The 23864-nt window shown below is 49.1% G+C and overlaps 3 protein-coding genes across 9 annotated transcripts in view; 2 read left to right on the top strand and 1 right to left on the bottom strand.

The window, feature by feature from the left end:
- Positions 1-20608, bottom strand: part of SCN8A (sodium voltage-gated channel alpha subunit 8) — a 65231-nt gene extending 44623 nt beyond the window's left edge. For 2 of the 7 annotated variants that reach the window (XM_040581211.1, XM_040581210.1), the window contains exon 1: positions 2346-2437. Coding sequence is in view for 4 of the 7 variants with exons in the window: in XM_040581207.1 (XP_040437141.1) it covers positions 2346-2621 (276 nt within the window). In the remaining 3 variants the exon portion in view is untranslated. Of the gene's footprint in view, positions 1-2345; positions 2676-13647; positions 13772-19782 lie in introns of those variants that run through there. The other 5 variants (XM_040581207.1, XM_040581206.1, XM_040581209.1 and 2 more) reach the window with 5 other exon arrangements.
- LOC121081898 (methyltransferase-like protein 7A) lies at positions 16570-19324 on the top strand. The gene is made up of 2 exons (XM_040581213.1): positions 16570-17514; positions 19054-19324. Exons 1-2 carry the CDS (start codon positions 17020-17022, stop codon positions 19288-19290), a joined length of 732 nt encoding a protein of 243 aa, XP_040437147.1. The 5' UTR covers positions 16570-17019; the 3' UTR covers positions 19291-19324.
- Positions 20609-21254: 646 nt separating the features above from the next.
- On the top strand, positions 21255-23479 carry LOC121081909 (methyltransferase-like protein 7A). The gene is made up of 2 exons (XM_040581241.1): positions 21255-22033; positions 22980-23479. Exons 1-2 carry the CDS (start codon positions 21530-21532, stop codon positions 23214-23216), a joined length of 741 nt encoding a protein of 246 aa, XP_040437175.1. The 5' UTR covers positions 21255-21529; the 3' UTR covers positions 23217-23479.
- The last annotated feature ends 385 nt before the right edge of the window (positions 23480-23864 follow it).

Below are 23864 nucleotides of genomic sequence, written 5' to 3' on the forward strand. Positions count from 1 at the left end.
AACAGAGCAAAGAGAAGCAGCTCGGACAAAACCATCGCTTGCAGGGCACAGAACCCAGGAATTTTGACGCCCTCTGTACCACAGGTCCCTTTCTAGGTCACACTGTTTCTCCTTTCAATATCAGTTACCAGGCCACTGGGAAGTTCAGCTTCTCAGTTCAAACGCAGTTTCAGTTTTCTTAGATCAACCAAGAGCACCGCGTCCTACCGCAAGGAAAAGCCACCAGCTGATGTGTTCCTACGCACGCTTTACGTCCAGCTTTAAAAGAAAAGACTTATGATGCAAAGCCTTCTGGCAAATGCTGGAGAGAGGGGGGGGAGAGAAAAAAAAATTCTTGGAAAAATGCCCATGATTCAAGCAGATTCACAGTTCCCGATGATTCAGAGAAGGGGCCTTTTTTAATGGCCTTAAAAAAAAAAATTATTTGCGGGAAGTCACTGCCTATTTGAAGCAGCAAAGAAGTAGCACGCACCTAAACTATCGTCGTACTGAAGGGGATGAAAAGAAAGAGGCGGTGAAACGCTAACCCAGCGTTTATGGGAAGAGTGAGGCTCTTTGCACACGAACAGCATGTCCGAGGCTGGTGGGGTTGTGCCAGTTGGTGTCCCATCTCCAGAACCTTCCTCTCCATCACTTGGCAGCTCCGCCTGGCAGCACACTGGCCGAAGGATCTTTTGGAACGCACAGCGCCCTTCTGCAGACATGGCAGATGCCTTTGACACCGGGCACGTGCCTTATTTTTCTCAAAAAATGATTTATTCCATGCTGGGAGGGAAATAGGGAGAAGGATGGAGCTAACGGGGTTCCCCTCTGCCTCCTGCTTCAGGTGGGACGTTGAGACAACCAAGGAGCCTCTGCCCAGCGCTCCAGGACACGGCAGCACCCACCGCCCTCTCAGCACCACTCTCCTACCTCCGCTGGGAAAAATACGGCCCGATTCTCCCGCACACGCTGTCCCTTCAACCACACGAGCACCACGAGAGCACCAAACACTCCCACTCGGATTTGCAGCAACATTTCACAGCACCTCCTTTGCTCAGGCGCAATCAACAGGGTTGATGCTGGGAACTGCTCTTCAGCCACGCGCCTCCTCCTCGCGGCCTGCCTGCGCCACAACCAGGCAACACCGGATTTGTTTGATCAAAAGAAAATATTTCTTTAATGAAGAGAAGATATTTCTGAGGGATAATGTAAGCCATCTTCTCACTGGCAACCTCAGGTGTCAATGCTCTTCCGTAAGTACAACATCCACCTGGACACCACCGATCCGCCTGGCATTCCACACGTACACAAGCACCGTATTTCGAAGCCCTGTGCCGAGCTGGTACCAGTACTCCCAGCACCACCAACACAACAAATAAGCATTAAACTCCCTAATGCAAACGCAGAAAAGAACAATCAGTTATACCCAACGCTGGCAGCAAATTCGGTTGATTCCACGCAAATAACACCCTGCCAGTCACAGAATCGCTTCTGAGTGCGACAAGGAACGTCTGCCCCAACACGAAGGCAGAAAATGTTTTGTTCCCTGTGCCAAGTTGCTGATTTGACGTGACTGCCCGAGTTCTGAATGGTCACATCACAACTGCTGTCACATCCGCAGTCAAACCTCCAGCTTCTCAAGTGGCACAGCCAAGCCCGGAGTCAGAGCCGGTAATTATCTCAGCTTATCCAAATTAAAGTTCTAGCAAAGAAAACAATGAAATTAAACAGTAGAAACAAGCCATGGCTTTAAGTCATCTAGCCTTCGAAGAAAACCAGTGATCATGCTCTTTCTTATTTCACCAGCAGAAGACCCCTCCCCTCCAATTCCAGCACAGCGTTTGCTTGCTCACCACTTCCCTCATGACACCATTTCTTTACACACCCACAAACGCCTCCCGCCCTATCACCTTAATTCCACAGACAAATATTTTTAAAAATAAAAATTATGAAGACGAAAGCGGCTTAATTAGTTCATCTCACTTCTTTTTGGGGCATGATTCCACGTCCGGCTGGTTTGTAACGGTAAAATTCAGACTGAATTCCATGCAAGTAATGAAATACACACAGTTAAAACCGTTATGGTTACCTCTCCATTAAATTCTTCTTATTGCCCTCACGGTTAAAATCGGCACATTAGCACAACTTTATCTATTTTTAATCTCCAGACCTTGTTCTCCCAACACCATCCAAGCAGGTGCTTAAAGGTTGATCTCTATTAAACCTCAAAGAAAAATACAGAACACACAAAGCAAACAAGCCCCATCCAAAGACTCCACTCTTTGTCTTCTACTCAAACCATACCCAAACCTGAAATTTCCTAAGAAAAAGGCGGTTTAGCGACTTCTTTCTTGCAGACTCACTTTCTGGGTCATATAATAAGGGTCAAAGTCCTCCAGCGGTACAGCAACCAGGCCTTTGGGGATGTCCCCGTAGATGAAAGGCAAATTCTTCCCCGCCTCAAGGTCACTGTTTGGTTTTGGTTTGCTGTCTTCATCGTCATCCCGGTGGCTGCTGTCTTGCTTCGACCGCTGCTTCCTTTTCAATTCTGCGATGTGTTTCTCAATGTTAGCCAGAGACTCCGGAGTGAAGGGTTTAAAACTATCAGGGCCCGGTGGTGCGAGCAGCCGTGCTGCCATCTTTTCATCCTGCAGCAGCTTCTTTAGTGATGTTGCACCCCGGACAGGTCAGCTCTGCAGGGGAGCAAAGAGCACAGGCAGAACAAAGTCAGTCACTGCACGCACAGGCAGACAAGCACGCGGCACCCGAGAGCCAAAAGCAACGCCGCACTTGGCGTCCTCGGACCCCCAGCACAAGCTACGGCAGATGCATGTCGGGGCTGGACCTGCCCATCACCCCACACACATCGGCCAGGTTCTCCCCGGCACCCCTGGCTCTGCAACACCCACCCTGCGCTGGGTGCCCCCTGGGTGCCCCCCCCGCCACCCACCCAGACTACAGAACCCATTCAGAGAAGCAACTTTAGCAAAAAAAGAGTGTTTTCCTGCAAAACTGAGTCTACCGGGCATTGCTCTCCAGCAACCTGGTTATTAGCCAAAAATTCCAAGTGGGATGAGATCGCAGGGTGAGGATGAGGTGTTCAGCCTCGGGACACATGTCCCCCCCGCTACCAGCGAGGCATGCGGCGCGGTGATGCTGCAGCACCGCACAACGGAACAGGGATGCGGGGCTGGGCTCATGGGAGAGCGCGGCGACCAACACGCATGGAACACGCCGACTTCTTTTAAAGAACCCACACGCTCCTTCGTGTCCTATCGGATATTACTGCAGCTAAGGAGAAATTTCCTTAATGACTTCGGTGTGCGTGGGACTAGGTGTGCCAGGGAGCACCCCGAGCGCTTCTGGAGGCAGCGCCAAGACCCTGGTGGGCCCTGCTTCTACGCTGCATCTCAGCTACGGGATGTCACATCTCACCCTTTCGTTTAACATCTATCTAATTAGCAGGGGGGTTCCACTCATTTCAGGCCCTACGAGTGAAATAATGTCAAAAGACAAGTCTGACAGTAATTCCTGAAAGTTAAGGTTCTAGAATACCACGGGTTAGATGCAGAGTTGTCTTTGCATCAGATGCAACGTAAAGGTCAGATGCAAACGCCAACGTAAAAATCAGACGTAAACGTAAAAAAAAAATAATAAAAAATGCAAAAGCGCTTGTCCACAATAAAAAGGAAAGGGAAGCAGACGAGGCACAGCCAAGGGAACCCTCACAGAGCTTCCAACCCACCAAGGAGCACGGGCTTCTGACAGGATTTTACACTGTCCCCACAAAGGAGCGGAGCCGAGCGGATGCTCGCTTCCCTGAATCCAGCCGCCTACAAACCCTCTGCAGCTCCGCACCTGGTGCCAAGCTCTCGCTCGAGAACCAGCAGCAAGAATATATTGCATTTCTGAGCTCCTGGTACCTCTTTCAAGCTTTTCCACACTCCAGGAAGAGGCCAAGAGAGGAGAGGAATTCCAGCAACCCTGCACTGATGCAACGGCACTGCAGTACTGCAGGCTGGAATACAACCCAGCCCCGGCACGGCTTGGCACTTTGGGGAGCAACCAAACACCAAAGTGGCAATGAATTCCAGAGGAAAGGCAAAATAACCACTGGAATACAGCACAGAAACACTATCAGGTCCCTTTAAAGTAAGGAAAAAAAAAAAAAAGAGCATCAGGAAGGTCAGTTTAAGCCAACACGCACAGAGCATCAAAATATGTATTAAAGGTTTGGGATCTCCGAAAGCAGAACGACTTTCAAATTCCTTGAAAACTATGATACGGGACGGCATGGTTAAAATTCAGGTATTTCAGCACAGGGTTTGCCACCAACGGTCTGCACAGCCCCAGGCTTTGGAGACTGTGCTGTATGCACATGGGAAAAGCTCCCGGGAGCCAGAGACATCATGGGAATGATGTCCCGCTCCCATCCATACCGATGAGCTGGGAGACATTCCTCAACCTCAGCAACCGGCACACTCCGAACCCAAGAACCACAACCTTCCATGGACTGCAGCAGACTTCATCAATAAATACAGCACAGAAATAAGAGTCCTTTTTTTTAAGACTACCTGGAGATGCCAGCCTTTAATACAGCACCTGGGGTATTTCCAAAAAAATAAAACCAAATAATACCTGTGATATTTAAAAAAAAAAACAACCCAAATAATACCTGGGGTATTTAATAAAAGCACAAATCAAATAATACCTGTGGTAATTAAAAAAAAAAAAAACACCAAACAAATAATACCTAGGGTATTTTAAAAAAGAAGTCAAATAATACCCAAGGTATTTAAAAAAAAAAAAAAAAAACAAAAAACGAATACCTGGGGTATTTCCAAAAATACCCAAGTAATACCTGGGGCTTTTCCAAAAGCCAGACCACCCAGTGCAAACTGTCCCTCCAAGCCACTTCCCATTATTCCTTGCTTGGCTCCAGCCCCAGCACTGCCATTTACACGCATCCCCAGGGCTCCAATTCACCGGCACATCCAAAGCTGCGCCACACGTGTAGGACTTCATGATGCATCCGTCTCAGGTTTTATTTTGGAAAGCCAAAAAAACTTAAGGATACATCTCCCTCCTGTAACTCCACGGGTTGGGATTCTTTTCATATGAACTTGGACCAGGTTATTTCTAGAGTAATCCAATAAAAACTCAAAAAAGGTGGCAAAAAGGGGAATGAAAAGCCAGTATCTTGGTCACGTTATCTCTAGAAACATCACAGAATAGCCTGCTGATATTAAAGAAAATTAATTTATTCTATTCTTGCAGCATTTGCATGCATTTAATTACCAAATTTCCCACATACTGTGAAACTATATAGCAGCATTGGGGATGTGGTCTAATTGAATGGCACAGATAAATATGTAAGGCCTGAATTTAGAAACCAAAGTAGCTCAGGGACACAGCATTAAAAAAAAAAAAAAAAAAAAAAAGGAAAAAAACCAAAGGCACAAATGAACGCCTGATTTGTATGCACAATTACACAACCGGCAACTGGAAGCAACCAACTAATCTGCTAAGTGGGTATTTAAAAAAAAAAAAAAAAAGACACGAACCAAAACCAATTTAAAAAAACAAACCAAAATAACCTAAAAAACCAGCACATGTCCTCAGTTGCACATCACAGTGGTTTTGCAAAGATCCGGACCATTAATAAATCACGAGACGCTTTGATGCGACAGCGATAAAGCAGGTGAGCAGCCTGCCTCGCCGCGTACTCCACGCTGTTCCGCTGCCCCACTCTCGGCAGCAGCTGCTCTTGTTTCAACGTGGTACTTACTCGTGGGGCTGATGCGATGCTCACTTAATATCCACATTTAACAGCACCCCGCGGCTTTCCCTCCCTGCAAAGTTCTTCCCTGCCCGGACACTTTGTTTGTTTTCCCCGTTAATTATCCCATAGTAAGATAATGGACAAAATTAGGATGTAACCTGAAAGGATGGGAATGGAAATATTTATCTAATTCCTTAACTCAGACCTGTATATTGGGTTTTAAATCTTTGCTAGCCTAGCATCACATGTCCTTACGATGCCAAGCCACACTTTGCAGCTCCAACAGCCAGCCCATAACCTTTGCTCAGCACACACATACCTAACTACCCGTGATAGTTCAGACAGCTAGTTTTATTTTAAAAAAAACAAAACAAAACTAAACCACACAGACCGACAGTCTGGAATAGAGCCCCACTGAGACCCACAGCATCCCACAACCGACGTGCCCACAGCAAGGAGCAGCGGTTAAAGGTGGGTGTGTGGGGGAGTCCAGTCGATGTAAAACAGTGAGAATAACCAGGATTTCCAATTTTAGGATTTACTGTTTTTCTCAGTAGGAAGAAAGACTCAATGAAAAAAAAATTTCACGTGAGGACACAATAATATTTCCTAAACATCTGTTCAGCATTCACCAAGGAGGGGTTTTGTTGTGTTCATTGGGAAAATGAAGTTTAGACTGCAGGAATGTCTGCTAAAAAAAAAAAAAAATTAAAAAAGAAAAACAGCAAAAGAATTCCCCCAAACCAGCCACACAGAATGAGGGTGCCAGCACATCTGCTTTTTGGGTGAGTTCAGGCTCCAGTCTGCCTATTTTGGAAAAAATTTCTGCTGTAGAAGCCCGTGTAGGAAGCAGAACCAAGAACTGGTGTTCACTCCTTCCCCTTGCTGCGTGTTTCAATTAGTTATTAAAGGGTATTCAAAAAGCAGCAAGTATTCTCTAATTATTTTTTTTAATAAACCTACTACTTCAAGACCTTTGCTAAAATTAATCATTATCCACATGTTGATGGAATGAAAAAATATTAAACTATCATCATCTTGGAGATGTCAGGATTCAAGTGGAAAAGTTTCTCCGCAGAGAGCTACAAAGGGAAAATCATTTGTCCAAGGTCACCTGGAAATCAGTGGCGGAACTGGAAGCCGATCACAAGCACTGGGACTCTCCCAGGCTCCAGTCCCGTTAATAAGGGGCTGTAGGAAAGAGCATCTGCCCAGGCATCAGACACGCTCCGCACCCCGTGCCGCCAACTCCACACCCGGGACCGCTCCTCTGCCTCACCAGTACCAGTTCTCCAAGAGCGCTGCGCCTCATCCTCATCTCCATCAATAAAGATGCTTCCACACTGGCACATCTGGGCTGCTGAAGCACAGCAGGAGCTGTTCGGCTCTTCCTTCCACCAAAAACCTTGCCAATTCTATTTTACAACTGAGTATAGTCATCCGAGGATATAATGAAATTGGTAAACGCTAGAATTTATTTTGGTTCTTCATGCGGTTCTTCGACCTCTAACAAGAAAAACTTTTTGAAAATTGTGATGAAGACTCCCCGCCCAGGTGGAGTCGAAGAAGAGGGTGGGTGCTTGGCCCATCCATGGCTAATGGCATCAGGAACGACCCAGAGACTTCTGGGGAGGCAGGAATTCATCCAGACACCTGGAGTTTGGTGCACAGAACCCCCTGGGACCAGCTTGTGTATCTACACACACATTTTTCCAAGATCCAAGATTTTACACCCATAAAAATGCTGTACTGAGGTGCCTGGTTACTAAGACTTAATTATTTTTTCTGAATGTTCCCAGCAGTCCATTTACTGGTACATTATGAAATATTCCAATAAATTATTCAAGCTGATTGTCCAAATAAATTAAAAAACACTTTTGAGGCAATATCTTTCCTTTAACACATTTCTTCAGTTACTAATTTTCCAGATTCAGGCATTCACAGCAAGGCTTTGAGTTCCTTTGAGAGTGATCCCTTCTCTCCCAATTTCCATCTCACCCACACAGACACACGCAGGGTTGGGACAAGAAAGGAAAACCCAGTGTTGATGAACAGCCCCCTGAAATTCTACCTGAAAAGCTTCGAGCCAAACCGAAATAGCCACGCATGAGAAAATCCGGGGCTGGAAATGGCCTTCAGAAGAACTCACCCATCTTCTCCATCTGCAGTAAATCCTGCGTGTCTAAAACCAGCCAATTTTATGAATGAAAAGGTGCAGCAACACAACCGGCCGAGACGCGGGAGGAACCTTCCCTTAGAAAAGCTCTCCTGTCACATTGGATGCTATAAGGTGGAAGGAGAAGGAAATATTTTCACTTTCAAGCAGTATTTATTTTTGTCTTGTGGGGTGTTTTCCCCAGCCTTTGTAAAACATCACAGAAGTTTCCTGGCCACTCGCCTCGGAGCAGAGCTCAAGGGCAGGCTCCGGACAGGGCAGGAAAGTGATGCTCTAAAACAGCAGCAGCAGGACTGAACCTGAACACACACTCCCCTCCAAAGGTAAAAAAAAAAATGAACAGAAACGTAGGGAGGAGCAAGCAAAAGCAACAGAAAAATATTAGAAAACAATATTAATATTTAAAGACGCTTTAATACAAAGTTTCTCAAAACTAAAGATCTAGTACTGTCGGCTTTTTTAAGCCCTACCAGTAGCGGCATGACTTCTGTAATATCGCTCAGTAAGTTACAAGAACTAAAAATATCTAACCCCAGCCCTCCCGGTCCCTGTTCCCATCACTCCGCGCTGACTGGTATTTACCACCAACCTCCCATAGGAACTTGGGGGTTCACCCAGACCAACCAAGATCTTCAGCTTGCCCTTTGTAAAGCCCAACTCCTGAACCCAGAGTTGTTCAAAATACTTCTTGGGTAAATTTAATCCCTTGTTCAATTCCTGCAGTCTACCAGCGACCCATGAAATAGGAGCGAGGTAACAGTTATCCTATATGGTAATTCTGGATTCATTTAATGTTGTGGAGCCCCTCCAATGGTACGATTACAAATGGTAGAAAGATGGACAAATACGAAAAGGAGGAGAATAAATAACCCTCCTTCTATTTCTCTGTTCTTACACAACACAGATCCCAGAATTTCTGCAATGTTCTGGAATACAACCCGTGCAGGTTTGGCGCTTGCCTGAGTTACACTGCCTTCATCCTGTCACCCCCATCCAATTACACAAAACCCCCCCTCTCCTAATGGCAGCTACTCCTAGTTGCCTTAACGTTCCCGTCCTGCTACAGATTTCACCTGCCAGTCACTACAAAGTTCCTCTCCTGCTGAAAATGCCATTGAAACAGGAGAATTCCTTGTTCAACCCCACGTTTCTAGAGCACTTTCCCACTCCAGTGAGATGCGTCTCACACTGAAGGGCCTGTGGATCACTCAAGGCACATTAAATCACTCAGGTCTATTATTAAATCCACAAATGGCCTAAGGATGAGGTATCCAGCTCCGCAACTTCACAACTATAATGCCCGGCTCCTCTGGGTAAGGGTCAGGCTCCTTAGAACTGGTCTGATTCTGAACAATATCGAGCATGGACACCTCTTGGGAAGTCAACGCGCCTGGAAATAAAGAAAACTTTTTATTATTCCGGTCTTCGGAATAACAATATTCTTGTCTAGCGTTAAGTTATAGAAACAATGTGGTTTATGTCTGGGCATGCCCTTACCCACGGAAAGAAAACAGTTGTGTGCTTAGCCACAGAAAGAAAAGTTGAGGTGCTGAGAGAAGATCTGTAAGCGATGCGTGATGAGCTTTGGCTGCTCTTGTTGAAGCATCCTTCCTCAAAACCCAGCACTGGGAACGTCACCGCAATGGCCAAGGAGAGCGGGATGCTGCCAGTGAGCCCCAACAAGCTGTAGGAGCCCCTGACCCCAAGCAGCACCTCCTCCCTCAGGAGCCAAAGCACGCCTGGCATGCAGAAAAGGAGCAACCGCAGGCAGGGATATTTGATTTAGTTTTAAAAATCCTAGGGGGGTTCTAGTAAAAATAAGGAACATATACTTATCAAGAGAAAAGAGAGAAAGGAGATGGATTTAGCCATTTTCAGTATTTTCTGCTCCCTACCTGTCCAGCAACAAAGGTTTTATTCACCTAACTTTAAGGTCACTACCTGTAAAGTTCATGATGTGTTATACGCTGTTCCACAATGAAAAATATTACTGCTGCCTTTTTTTTTTTTTTTTTTTAATTTAAATCCTTCTGGAATTAACTGCTTAGATATTTTATAACCTCCTCATAGCTACCTTTCTGCTACCACAGGAGCAGTATGAGTAACACGGAACGGGATTTTTAGGTCTTAAATAGCAAGAGTTTTGCCTTTTGAAAGGGCTGGTTTCAGAAAGGTGCAATTTCATCATTTTGCTACAGGTCAGCCCCTGCCGGCTACTCTGCCTGCTTAAAATATCCCGTATGCTGACATGCTCCATTAGGCAGGAATAACGCTGTGCAGCAGGGTAAGGCCGAGGGAAGAGAAGGCAGAAGTCCTCAAACTTGGGAACAGCCAGCCTTTCAGAAGACAGAAGACCCTGCAAAGTGTTCAAAGTCAAGTCCGGAGTCTGAGCTAATGCCAAGGAGGATTTTGAATCCTGCAGCAGCGAGCCACCCCTCCTCCACCACATCCTCCAGCTCCGCCACCATCCACTCCGGGAGTACCAGGACATCAGGGGAAAGCCTGAACGTTGAATTCTTTCTGAACCCCACTAAATTAAAGCCAATGATGCCAAGCTCTCCCCCTTACAACCACAAGCCATCCCACGCAACCTCCTCCCTGCGGTTCCTTCAATTATTTTCCCCGTGCTGGTTCCCAGCTCCAGTGCTTTTGTTTTGTTATTTTACCGCACCTTCTTTAATCCAAACCATTGCTTTGAACACAAGAATAAATGATCGATTCCAGTGTATTTGTTGATGTCAATGGCAGCTGCAGCTGCTCGGGGAGGAAGGCGATCGATAGTGAATGGGAACCATGTGACCGCATGGACACGGCATGGCCCAGCGTCACATACAGCCTCTCCAGCCATTGAAAAATAGTAAGTATCAATTGATATGTAAAGCCACGTCACATCATTCTAACGAAAAAGTACACTAAACAAGCCCAGCAAGTCCACAAATGAACGCAGACATAACGACGAAGGGAAGGAAGAATACACGGTGACTTTAGATTTTCAAGCGACTTCAGGCAACACCGGCTCGGCTTCTGTTTTATTTCACCTTCTTTAACTGAGAACGAAAATACATCCGTGCTCAATTTCCCGCAACACGCAACCTCTTTACTGTTAGAAACTCTGCTCACAAAATATTCACGTAATTACACTTGTTCCGCCGAGCAGTACAGTATCCATACCATGATCCAGATACAAGCCATCCGCCCCAGCTTATATAACTGGTTAAACTGTAATAGGTCCAGGTCCTTGTCACCCGGGATGAATGGCACTGGAAAAGTGTTGAAATAAGCAAAGGAGGATCACGGAGCCCTCCGGTCACATTAATTATTTTATTTAAACACAACCGAAGCTAAGGATGGGGACCTCTTGCCACACAGGGATGGAAAGCACAACCAGCCTGGCACCGCGCACTGCCCCTTTGCTCATGGCTCTGACACGCATTAACTCCTCCATCGCTGCGCAGCGCCCGCGGCTACGTGTAGGTTACACGCAGCTTCACCAACTAGATGTAACAGCACCCAGCACCAGGATGGGGTGTGATGTCCCCCCCACCCCACTTTGAGCTGTCTGCTTCTGCACCCACTGCCGTGCAGGCACGTGGCACTCAACCCCCGTCGGGAGGGGTCTGAGGGGAGGCAGTGGGGCTGTCACTGGGGCTGCCCCCCTGCATGTGCCACCAGCACTGCCACCGGCGCTGCCCCCCGCATACCCCACTGGGGCTGCCACTGGCACTGCCCCCTGCATGCTGCCATCGGGGCACCCTCCGGGGCATCCTCTTGTGTGCCACCATCGGGGCGCCCACCAGCACACCCCACCGGTGCGCCCACCAGGGCGCCCACCAGCACACCCCACCGGTGCGCCCACCAGCCACCCCAGTGGGCTCCCACCTGAACATCCCACTGAGGTTCTCTCTGCACACCCTGTTGCCCCCCCGCCCCTGCATACCCCACTGGAGCTCCCCCCTGGCACACCCCATTGGGGTTCCCCCCCACACACCACCACTGGGGCTCCCCCTGCACGCCCCATCAGGGTGCCCACCAGCCTGCCGCCTGCCCTGCATCACAATCTCTTCTTAGAGGAGCATCCATCACAAACACGGAAAAATAAGCATCCCTGTGCAAGAACGCTTCCAGGCCCTCTCCATCCAGACTGGAGCCACCACCCGTGGGAAACCACTGCCATACAGCTCCCTTCCCTTTTTGCCTCTAAAGAGATGAGGAGGGGGCAACGTGGCTCCCCCAACACCCTCGCTCTTCAAAATTAAACCTTCCCCAGTGTGAAACGAGGACATACAGGTCATGGGTCCCCACTGGGGGTGGAACGCTGCAGTGTTGCAAGGACCATGTTCCATGTCTACACATGGCAGAGGCACAACCCGCGCCCCATCAGCTGACACCACCCCCACCCCCCGCCAGCTCCTGGAGGACCCCCCGAAGGTCCCCTGGAAATCCAGCGGTGACCAAGCAGCCACAGCTGGGATCCACCTCCAAAATGCAGCTCAGGCCCTTGGGAGAAGCCGAGCTCCAGCTCACACACGCTCCCCTTTCCCATCAGACTTTTAGACTTTACCTCGGATCATCTGCAGCTACTGCCGTGGAGCATCTCCTCCAGCTTCCCCACCCCCACATCAGCTGGGCATAATTTGCACCAGAAAGGGGGGAGAGGGGGGGAGGGGAAGAAGACACCCAGATTTTGCCTAGAAAAAGCTTGGGAATGTGCAATTCCTTCTCCAGAGGAAGGGAAATGTAAAGCACATCTGCCGGGCACGGGGGGAGGATGCAGGAGTGTGATGGTGATGCCAACATCTGGGTCAGCCTGGTACCTCAAAGCCGCCCCACGCATCGCCCCCCCAAAACTGTCCTCCAACTTCCCCCCCTCCCACTGCCCCAAACAGCGGGAGGCCGAGCAGGAGGGGGAAGGGGGTGGCAGGGGGCTGCCCAGCTCTGCAGCTAGGGCTGAGGGGGGGCTGCCCCAAGACCCCCCCAAGGAGCCCTCCTCTGCTCCCCCCCCAATGCAGACAAAGAGCACAGCCGCCGGCACGGGGCCTGGAGAAGGGCCTCGTGTGGGTGGGGAGGGTGGCCCACCGCTGCGGGCTGAGCGGGGGCGCACAGGGGGGCTCGCCCCCACCCCCACCCCACCTCGGGAACGCTGACCCGAGGCCGGCTGGAGGTCTGGCGACCCCCCTCCCCCACGGGGCTGGGGGCCCCCGGCTGCAGTGGGGTGCGGGGGGAGCGGGAAGGGGCGGCTGGAGCTTCGCCCACCCGCGGCAGGGGCCGCCCCGGAGCCCCCGGGCTGCTGCTGGGGCGCGGGGGGCGGCGGGGGAGAGGGGGGGACAGCACCCCCGCACCCCCTCCCTGAGCGCAGGGTCGGGCATCCAGCGGGGCCAACTCTCCTCCGAGGGGTGAGGAGGGGGAAGGCTCCAGGGGCCCCCCCCCACCTGCAGCCCCCCGCCGCTGGAAGGGGCGGATTTGGGGCAGGGGGCTACCCCAGCCCCCCCGCAGCTGCACCAGCCGTGCCTCCCCACACGAGCCCAGGACATCGCTCTGCGGCAAACCCCCGCCCGCGGCGGGGGGGACGGGGGGAAGAGTGTGGTGGTGGTGGTGCTGCTGGGGGGGGGGGGGGGAGGGATATATGAATTAAAAAAAAAAATAATAAGAAGAATCCGGGGAGCAAAAAGACCCCCGGCACGGGCCCCGCGCCGGGGCTGTCACTTACTGTGGCCGCTGCACTAGCGCGTCTCCCGCAAGGCGTTGCTGGACTGCGGAGGTGGGGGAGCTGCAGGAGGAACTGCGGTTGTCGCCATCTTGGTGCGCTGCCTGCGCTGCCCCCCCCCCCCCCCCCCCCACGCCTGCCCTCCCCCCTCCCCACCCCCCCCTCCCCGCACGGCGCGCCGGCCCCTGCCCACCGCCAGGGGGCGGGGGGAGCGCGCCCAAACGCCCGTGCGCGCCCCCGCCGGGGAGCCCCGGCCCCCCCGGCCAACCCTACCTTGGGAGGGGGGGAGACCGGCCCGAAGCCCCCCCGGCCCCGCCGCAGAGCGTTAAGCACGGCTGGCAGCCAGCGCCTACCGCGATCAGTCGCGATAGCGGCAACTATCGCGGTTCCGGTGGAAAAAACCCCGCGCGGTTAGCGATGCAGCAGGCCTGGGCGGGGGGGGGGGGGGGCTGTGGCTCTGGAACAACAATTAACAACGACCGCCAAACTTTTAAGCCAACAAAGCTTCACTCATTAGGACCGACCTCGCAATTAAGCGCAGAAGCCCCGTGATGAACACCGAGAGCGTGGCCCGGGCAGGTGTCACCGCCACAGCAAACCCAAAACTTTGGAGCAGCCAAACACTTTTTCCTATTCTTTTTTTTTTTTTTCCCCTTCATACTTCCAAAGGCCACACACATCACAGAATGTGTCGCCACAAAGAGCTCCGTGGCTTCCACCCTGGATTAGCTGGAAACAGGAAGATTTTACAAAATTCATAAATGTTTACGCCGTACGTGCCGTGATGCTCTTTGTCCGGCAGATCCAGGCACTGTACTGGCTTCTTCCCTCTAATTGCCACCGAGGCTAATGGTTTTCTTCTCACCAGTCCTTCCTCAGCGCCTGGCAGGTTTCTTGGGGAGCTGTGGAGCTCCCCCATGCCCAGCAGCTCACCAGAGAGCTGGAACTCTCCCCTGGAATATCGTCCTCACCTACAAGCCTGTCATACACGCAGATTTCTATTCTACCCAGGAAAACAGTGATTAACAGTGCTAATAATCAACCCAAGTTACCCTTCTTCAGTTAAGAGATGATGACTCCTCCTCCTTTATACACAGAATTTATACCTATTAACATTATGCCTATTAATTTATGATGGCAATCTTAGGATCACTTTTTATAGTGACATAGTTCCTGCTCTTCCTAAGACTCTGCCTCTGTTGCTGAAAGAACAACCCGAAACACCGTATTAGGCTGCTGCTTTAGGAAAACAAAACCAAAACAAACAAAATCCACCTTGCAGAAATGTCCTCTTCGCTGAATTTTCAATCTTTGTCCTCTGAGCAAAGCTTTTGGAGTTGTGTGCTGAGCAGACAAGCTAGGGACACAGCGCTGTGCTGGAGAACTCATTTATCTTGCTTTAGAAATGACACAGGAACTAAATCTGCCCTCACTTTACATCGCTGACTTTGATGGGACTACCTTACTGTAACACAAGGGCAGGCGCAACCTAAAAAATGTAGATATCTCAAGCCCTAACTAATCAAAAGCACTTAGATTAAATAAACTGCTACAGAAAGCTGCAGATTCTGAGAAATTTTCAGTCCAAACTGGACCTTCGTTGGCTTGATCGTCCTGCAGATGTGAAATCAGCAGAACTAAACCTACTGAAATACAGGAAAAAACAATCCACTGATAACAAACTGCTGAGAAACAGGGCAGTATCTCCCAAATAGAGAGTGTTTGTGTCCAAACATCAAAGTTAGGTCACACAACACCCGAAAAAGTACCTTCCTTACATAGGTGTGGGTGCTAGCAGGGTGAAGCACCCAGAGCTGCACCCAGGCAGCGCTGCTGGCAGTGGCCACAGGGATGGAGATGCAGGAGCACACCCAGGCTTCCAACTAGGGCACCCACAGAGCTGCTGGGAACCGTGGGCACACGGGTCCCTCTGGGGCGGGCTGCGCACCAGAAATACTTTCAAGGACATTCGGGGGCCCCCAGGGTGTTATTACGGTTTGTGTAAGATATCTTTAAGCAAGGCGCTTAAAGAAATAAATAGGTCAACGCCCTCAGAGCTTGAACGGTGATAACAAAACAAAAAAAAAAGTTCTTAATCGACCAGAGTCATCCTAGCACAGCCTAGGAGAGGCTCTATCTCAGACGGGAGGCACGAAGCTCCGCACAGTCCCCACACGGAGTTACGCGTCAGTGGATCGCCCTCTCCACCCTTCTGATCAGCCAGGACTGATCTGGTTCGTTATCCCGATCCAGGTCGATAGGGAATCTTCAGAAAACGCGTGTACACAGAGTCTGAAATTATTTCCAAAATATTCCTTCCTTGTAAAGCAGATAAATACTACAGCTCCTGTTAATGGTTTTGCTTGCCTATAAGCAAAAAAAAAACCCCAGAAAAACCCACGATAAAACTCCTCCTTAGGTTAAAAGAGAACAAAACTACCCAGAACTCGGGCAACAGAAATTCTGTAATCCTCCCTCTGAACAGTAACTACCTGGTGCTGTGCTGTCTCTTTAAGAAGCACACAGCTGCTCAGTAAAAAAAAAAAAAAAAAAAAAAATCCAAGCTGCTTGATAAGGATACTGCCTTTTCCTTATTCCATCATCACAGCTCTTGCTTCTCCCTTCACCTTCGGTGTGGTGACCTCCGAATTGCCTCGTCAGTTCGCAGGCTTTGCAGAGTATGTCACACAGACGCCTCTGCAAAGCACACGGGGTGTCTGTGTGTCGGTGACCACGTCCCTTTGCTGTGACAGGCACCGGGCAAGCCCAAAGAGGCTAAACCAAAGTGGAGTAGCTGGAAGGACCATGGAATTTAAACATATTACATGTGGAGAGCCAGAGGGATTGCTATAGCCTGAAAGATTTCTACATGGTGGGTGCAATCCTTCTGTTATACAAGTGTCCGGGGTTCTTAAGCAAGCTCTGTAGCACCTATAAGATGAGCGTGTACCTAAAGCTGCAGGTTGCTGGGAGAGGGGAGAGACGTGGGGAGAGCCCCCCATTGCAGTTCAGGGCTGCGATGATGCAGCAGTCAGCAAAACCCAACAGCAAACGAACTCGCGAGGTGTGGACGGGGCGTTTCTCCCTGCTGGCAGGCTCCGAGCAGGCAGGCTGCGAGCTTTCCGATTCAACCCGCTGCTCACGCGTTTCCGTAGAGGCGACGGATTCAAAGCCAGCCACACACCAAGGAGCAAAGGCAGCCCCGCACGCTGGTGCTGCGCTCCCCGCTCAAGGTGCTGCCACTTTAAGAAGGCGCTTGGCACCCGGCCAGACAGACGGGCCAGACAGACGGACACGTACGCATCCGGTTCAGAGGTGGCACTGTGGCAGCAGCAACGCGAGCAGGGCGTGCGTGACAAGCTGCCAGCTCCAAGGATGCTGCTCGGCATCTTCCTCCAGCGATGCATGCAGCTCCTCCTCCTGCCCCTCCACGCACTCGCCTGCCTGGGCTTATGGGACTCCTTCTATAAGAAAGTCTTCCCATATGTCATGGCGAAGGTGACGCTCATCTACAACCGTAAGGTCTACAGGCAAAAACAAGAGCTGTTCAGCAACCTAAGAAAATTTGCAGGCCCTTCGGGGCAGCTCACGTTGCTGGAAATCGGCACAGGTACCGGCACCAATTTCTCGTTCTACCCAGCGGGCTGCCGGCTGACCTGCACCGACCCCAATCCGCATTTCCAAAAGTTCCTTCTCAAAAGCCTCTCGGAGAACCGGCACCTTCAGCTTGAACGTTCAGTGGTTGCTTCTGGCGAGGATCTGCATCAAATACCGGACGGCGCCATGGACGTGGTGGTGTGCACCTTAGTGCTGTGCTCTGTGACCAACATCCAGAAAGTCCTGCTGGAGGTTTTGCGGGTGCTTAGGCTGGTAAGCGGGGGCAGCGCGAGGGAGATGGGGGATGCTGATTTGTGTGCCAAGCAGGCAGGAGGTCTGGAGGCCCGGCACACCGCTGTGATTGCCTGGGCAAATGAGAGATGCAGCTACTCAACCCAGCATCCCGGCTCCTGCGCTTGCAGTTGGGCAAGCTGCAAAAACTCCAAGGCTAAAGCTGTTTCAGAAACAAAGAGTAAAATAAACCAAAACCAAACCCACCACTAAAAAACTCCAAAACACAACCCAGGAGGTGCTGGGAGCTAGGAGGAGGAGGAGGAGGAGGAGGAGGAGGAGGAGCAGAGCGGTACTGGATGAGCAGGATTTACTGCAGTACGATGTGGAATATGGGGAGGGAAGCAGGAAGAAATGTGCAGTGTAACACCAGCAATCATTAACAATTTCAGTACATAGTTGCCATGTGTTTTCTCTAGTGATACTCTTATCTTTAAAACTTACCCAGCTAAGCAGGTATTTTCATTATAATTTAGGGTGATGCTTGTAAAATGCCACATTTACATACCGCTTGTCTTCTACATGCACTCTTTTTTTCTCAGAATAACTGGGAAGAGTTAAACTTAACACAAATCCTATCCACACAGGGGAGCTAAATCTGTGTAGCTGGTCAGTCTCCATGCGTAAATGAGACTTCAGCCCTGCACATGGCAGAAAACCCAATTAGTTCCTCCAGGCAATCTTGCACACTCTTACAAAGCAAAACCAGGGAAGAGGGAATAAGATCATCCCCAACACGCTCCACTAAGTAGGGGAAGGAGACATCAGGTCTGAACTTTTGACTTCTCTATTTGGCTCCACTGAACAAGTTTCACGGGAAAGATTTGCTTACAATACCAGATTTGCTTTTTATCTGTTGTTTACAAACATGGAAAGACATCGAGCAGATGCGATCAAAGTTACAATTAAACATCAATAGCATTCACGAGACCGACAACAACAGAACTATTACGTAGCACAGATACCGACTGTAGCCCCTCTCCCGCCCTGGGACATGAGATTTCTACTTGCTAAAGCTAACTGGCATCAGATTATAAACATTAAGAAATAAACTCTTTTCCTTCCTGGTATGTAGAGTAAGCAAACTGTTTATGCACATTTCTGAGACGAGCAAAAACTGAAACACAAGGAGGTTGGTTTGTCCAAGCTCATGCACAGCAGAGACAAAAACCTGGTGGCAGCGGTTCCTGCTGTCACATGATTCTGCCTCTTGCACAATCCTCACCCAGTAACAGCCACCATCTTCCACAAAACCACAAAGTCCACAAATGGAGGGACTTTTAGAGACCTCCCTGTTCAAAACAACCCTGACTTTAGCATGCCTAACATCTAGGAAAGGAGGCTGGTCTTCAAGAGAGGTGATAAAAGGCACCAAAAAAAGGTTTTGTCACTTTAAAAAGGTGAAAAAAAAAAAAAAGTGTTTACCAAGATGGAAAAGATCAAATACTGCATACAGAGGTCAACAGTCCTAAGTCCTTTTTTTTTTTTTTTTTTTTTTTTTTTAATGGCACTGTTTTCTAGGGTGGAGCTTTCTACTTCTTGGAGCACGTGGCTGCAGATCATTCCAGTTGGACCTACTTTTGGCAAAAAGTCTGTGACCCGGTCTGGAAGTATTTTGGAGATGGGTGTTCCCTGAGCAGAGAGACACAGAAGGAGCTGGAGAAAACTAATTTCTCAGAACTGAATTTGAGGCGCATTCGTGTCAAACCTTACTGGATTCCTGCTAGTCCTCATATCATTGGGTATGCAGTGAAATAAATGACCAGGAGCCCTGCGGGGCCTCCCTTCAGTACTCCTTTTGTGCTTTATAGAAGGTTTTTCACCCTTGCGGTCAGCCCATACACAGAACAAAAGTATGGAAAACTTCCTGAGCAGCCACAGTTCATTCCAAGTGGGAATCCCATTCTTCCATTGGTTAGGTAGGTTATGTGGATAGAGCTCTGAAACAGAGCTGCAGCACAAGGGACTGGGCAAACTGGAAAGAAGCCTAGGCAACATGTTTCAGTCCAATAAAGAATAAAGGAGGGGTCAGGATCTTGGAGAGCTGAGAAGGGGGAGAGAGAAGAAAGGGAGCAGAAGATACACAGAAGCAAGTACAGAGGGCTAATGTTTTCCTGAGGGCAGAGAATAAAGCCCAGCCCCTAATGTTTCCAATACAGGACACATGCATAATAAATACAGCATCACTATGAGCACTTTCATTTCAGTCTTCCCATTATGAAATATATTTACGAGCAGGCATTCACTCACCCGTGCCAGTGCAAGTCCTTCCTGACAGGACTGTTGTGTATTCAGGGAAGCGCTCGTTACACCACCAGGTCACTTGCCATGCTTCTCACTGGCCGTTAGATGCTAACGCTGTCAGCACAGATTTAACTTGAAACAGCCACCTACAAAGCAAAAAATGGAATTTCTTTTTACCCTGGGAGAAAATTAGCATTTGTTAAATCAGATGGCAGGAATCTCATCTCCGCTGTAAAATGCTACTACTAGAGCAGCCATGTCCTTAGAGCCCTTTTATCATGCTGTAGTAACGTGTTTTAGCTTTGCTTAAACTCTTGCTTTTCTACTCTCCCTCTGATCGGGATCACACCTTAAAGAGCTCTCTTTTAAAAGCCAGGAGTTTCATTAGCAGTGTTTCCCAGTTCAACTCCCCTAGGACACCAAGAGAAGGTGCTGCTGCCTTGGCCACTGTTCAACTTTTCTGTGATTCCCTGCGGTATAGCAACGAGGAACTAAAACCTGAAACAGATTACAAGAAACTAATGCGTTAATATCTCTATTTTGTGCTCCATACACGTCCAGCCAGTCTACACAGAGAGTAATTCCCCTTGTTCCAATTTGTTTCTCCAATGCAGTTGCCACAAGGTGGAGGTATGAGGGTATGGCGACAGAGTTCGTTAATAAAGCAGTCTGTAACGATGCTGCCGTATGCTGGATTTTCTCTTTGCTTTATTACCACTAGAGGGAGGAGGTAACTCATGGGACAACTGGACTATCGGTCACTCAACAAAGTTCTCCAGTGCAATTCCCAACAGAACTGCCTTTATTAGGGACCTTAAGTCCTCCTGTACTAGGCTCACCTGGTGCAGAGCAAAGAAGCGCTAGTGGCCAACCCACACGGCTACCAAATCTTTTGAAAGAGCACTGGCCACTGCAACATTGCAAAGGTATCACAGAATGCATTCAGCGTAGAACAGACCGTTCATTGTTGACTCGAACGTGTGAAGTGACTAAAACCAAGCCATACGCTACTGTATGCAGCGATTACTGAATACATTGTTTTATCTCTGTTCCATGATTCCCATGAAAGGTCGGAAAGATAATTAAAAAAAGCAAGGTTGTTCACTGCAAAGGAGCCCGAATGCGCATATCAAAGTATTTCAGGTGTCCATGTCATGGAAAAACTGAAAGCTTCTGTTGCAGAGAGAGCACAGAGAGCAACTAGCTGACTTGCTTAACCAGCTACTTACAACGGGGTGAAAAATTAAATCTTAAACAAATGCAGTTTAACTGCAGTGTTAATCAAACTCCCAATGAAACACCTACTGCAAATCCAGAGTTCTAACTCATTTTCTTCAGCTCACTAAAGACTTTGGCTGCTTTAAGAGACAACCTGTAACCTGAAACTGCTCAGCACCACATAAGGTTGCCTTAGGGTATTTTGCCAGAGGTTACAGACCAAGTTGTACTGCCTGCTTTATTCTGGTTTACCTAAGAGATTGGCCGCTCCTCTCCTGCCAGAGTTGGGAAGCTATGGGAGCTGTTTGGTATGCAATCCTGCTTTCCCCTTCCTCGCCAGTGACCAGACTTTAAAATCAGCTTTAGAGAAAAGTCTACCAGATTGATCCAAGGAGCTGAATATACTTCAGGAGGCACACGGCAAGTACATGAATTGCTCTGTCTGAAAACCAAGGGCTCTGACAGAATTCCGAGGGCTCTGACACACAGCAGAACTACTTTTGCTCAGCACAGATCCCTCTGCCCCAAGCTGGAAATGATGGAGGCCAGCATCCTCTTCTTCCGCACGTGCCTTGTGCTGCTCGCCACTCCCATCTACCTGCTATCGTTCCTGGGCATATGGCAGCCTTTCTGTAAGAAGATATTTTTTCCTTTCTTGATAGAGAAATTTTCTGCAAGCCAGGAAAAGAAAACCAAGAAGCTGAAGCAGGAGCTGTTTTGTAATCTACCTGACTTCACAGGCCCCTCAGGAGAGCTGAGGCTGCTGGAGATTGGGACCGGCTGCGGTGCCAACTTCCAGTTCTACCCACCAGGCTGCAAAGTCACATGCACTGACGTAAACCCCAACTTCGAGCAAGGCCTTTTGAGAAGCATAAACAAGAACCAGCATGTCCACTACAACGGTTTCCTAACAGCTGCAGGAGAAGACCTGCACCAGGTGCCCAGTGGTTCCATGGATGCCGTCGTCTGCACCTTGGTCCTCTGCTCTGTGCACAATGTCGATGGCACCCTGAAGGAAGTACTGCGAGTGCTCAGACCGGTGAGTATCTGAATTAAAAGTTCTGTTACTACCTTTATCACCTATTCCAGAGGCACTGCACCAAAAGAAAAATAAAAACAAGGAAAAAAAACCCAAACTTGTTTTCGAGCTTACAAACCAGACCCACAACCACTCTGCACTGCTAAATGGTGCAATCAAATCAAATCAAAGCAGTAGCAACATACTGGTCAGTCTGTCCTTTTCTTAGAAGTAAAACCCTAAAAGGAACAATCTGCTAACTAGAACTGCCACTAATTTTGTAAGTAATTACTGTGAATCATTTAAAGCAGAATGGGTTCCTGTGGTGTTGTTCCTTCCCCACAGACACCAGATTTTCTTTGGGTGGGAAGCTCTCTGATACAGACTGGTAGTCTGCATTTTAAATAAACTGTTTTAGCTTCTTAGAAGCGGGGCTGATTTACCTGTATGACTAGAACAGTCTAATAATTAAATGCCTTCAGTCCCTGCAGTATACTAATCAAGTTAAAGATTAAGAAAAGCTGGTTTGTTGGGGTATTTTTGCAGTAGTCTTTCAGCCTTTAAAATGGCACATTCAAGACAATCCTCTGGGTTGTCAAAACCACTGAGTTTGAGTAGGATTTATGCAATTCACTTGGTTTTCTTCAAAAAGAATCGCATGCTAGCAACTGTAATTGAAACAAAAAGACAACAAACTATTGCTACAGTAAGAGAGGGATCAACAAGTACATCCTTCACACTTTTTGGATAGGCCTTTCCAACCTCTGCAAGTTTCCTGCTTGCATTAATGCCAACTGACACCACAAACTTTGTAAAAAAAGGGCAGGGAAGGGGTAGGAGGATGCTGACGAGCAAGCCAGCAGCACCGGCGCTGGTCGGTACGTGAGAGGAGGTGGGATGGAGGGAGAAGTTTGGTGTGTCCCCCCGGCCCGCTGCAGCTCTGTAAGGTGACTTTTGTTTTCCCCAGGGAGGTGCTTTCTATTTCTTAGAGCACGTGGCCGCTGATCGTTCCAGCTGGAAGTATTTTTGGCAGCAGGTCTGCTCTCTGACTTGGAAACTCGTCTTTGACGGATGCTGCCTTACCAGAGAGCTACAGAAGAATCTGGAAGAGGCCAACTTCTCGGAGCTGCACCTGCAGCAGATAAGCCTGGCGTACCCCTGGACGCCCATTCAGCCGCACATCATCGGCTACGCCATCAAGTAGCCCCGGCCACCCCACCAGGCCTTTTCCCTGCCCTCACAGAAATCCTCACCTTAATCCCACAGCACAGGCTAATCCAGACATCCAAATCTAGGCAACGCAGCAAGAGACTTGAATTAAGTTTGATTCTGAGGGGGTCAAGTTTTCAAAACTATGGAGCCCTGACTGTGCCTGGCCAGACCTCAGTGCTGCCCACAGGGGATCCCAGGAGAACGCACAACAGCCCAGTGGGCAGAAAAAAAATAAATTATGGGGTTTCTTGCCTATATCTGGTATAATTGATTACCCTCATGTGTCCCCAGCTCTGGGCCTCAACCCTCTCCCCAAGCTCCCTCAGGGCTGCTCACCTTCGGGCCTCACAAGGCAAGCAGTCGGATACAGACCCCCGCAACACCTCACTTTTCCTCAGCCGCAAGGATTTATTTAAGATTTTATTTACAAAAACCGGGGGTGCAAGGGGGGGGGGGGGGGGGGAGGGCAGACACACCCCCAGCCTCCCCAAATAACACTCACCAAAGCCTCTCTGTCGCTTGGCTGCCTGCCTGCCCCTGCGTGGTAACCATTTCTAACTTTTGGCCACCAGAACATTAAAAAAAAAAAAAAAAAAAAAAAAAAAAAAGATTCGTGTTTTAACGTTCAGCGCTCGAGGGA

The sequence above is a fragment of the Falco naumanni genome, assembly GCF_017639655.2.
Source record: "Falco naumanni isolate bFalNau1 chromosome 20 unlocalized genomic scaffold, bFalNau1.pat SUPER_20_unloc_2, whole genome shotgun sequence".
NCBI classification, from domain to species: domain Eukaryota; kingdom Metazoa; phylum Chordata; class Aves; order Falconiformes; family Falconidae; genus Falco; species Falco naumanni.

What these genes read in the sequence shown, in the direction of transcription:
- LOC121081898 (XM_040581213.1), top strand. Translation starts at nt 17,020, where the DNA reads ATGCTGCTCGGCATCTTCCTCCAGCGATGCATGCAGCTCCTCCTCCTG. An exon ending in TTTTGCGGGTGCTTAGGCTG is followed by an intron (nt 17,515 to 19,053) that starts GTAAGCGGGGGC and finishes ACTGTTTTCTAG; the next exon opens with GGTGGAGCTTTCTACTTCTT.
- LOC121081909 (XM_040581241.1), top strand. Translation starts at nt 21,530, where the DNA reads ATGATGGAGGCCAGCATCCTCTTCTTCCGCACGTGCCTTGTGCTGCTC. An exon ending in TACTGCGAGTGCTCAGACCG is followed by an intron (nt 22,034 to 22,979) that starts GTGAGTATCTGA and finishes TGTTTTCCCCAG; the next exon opens with GGAGGTGCTTTCTATTTCTT.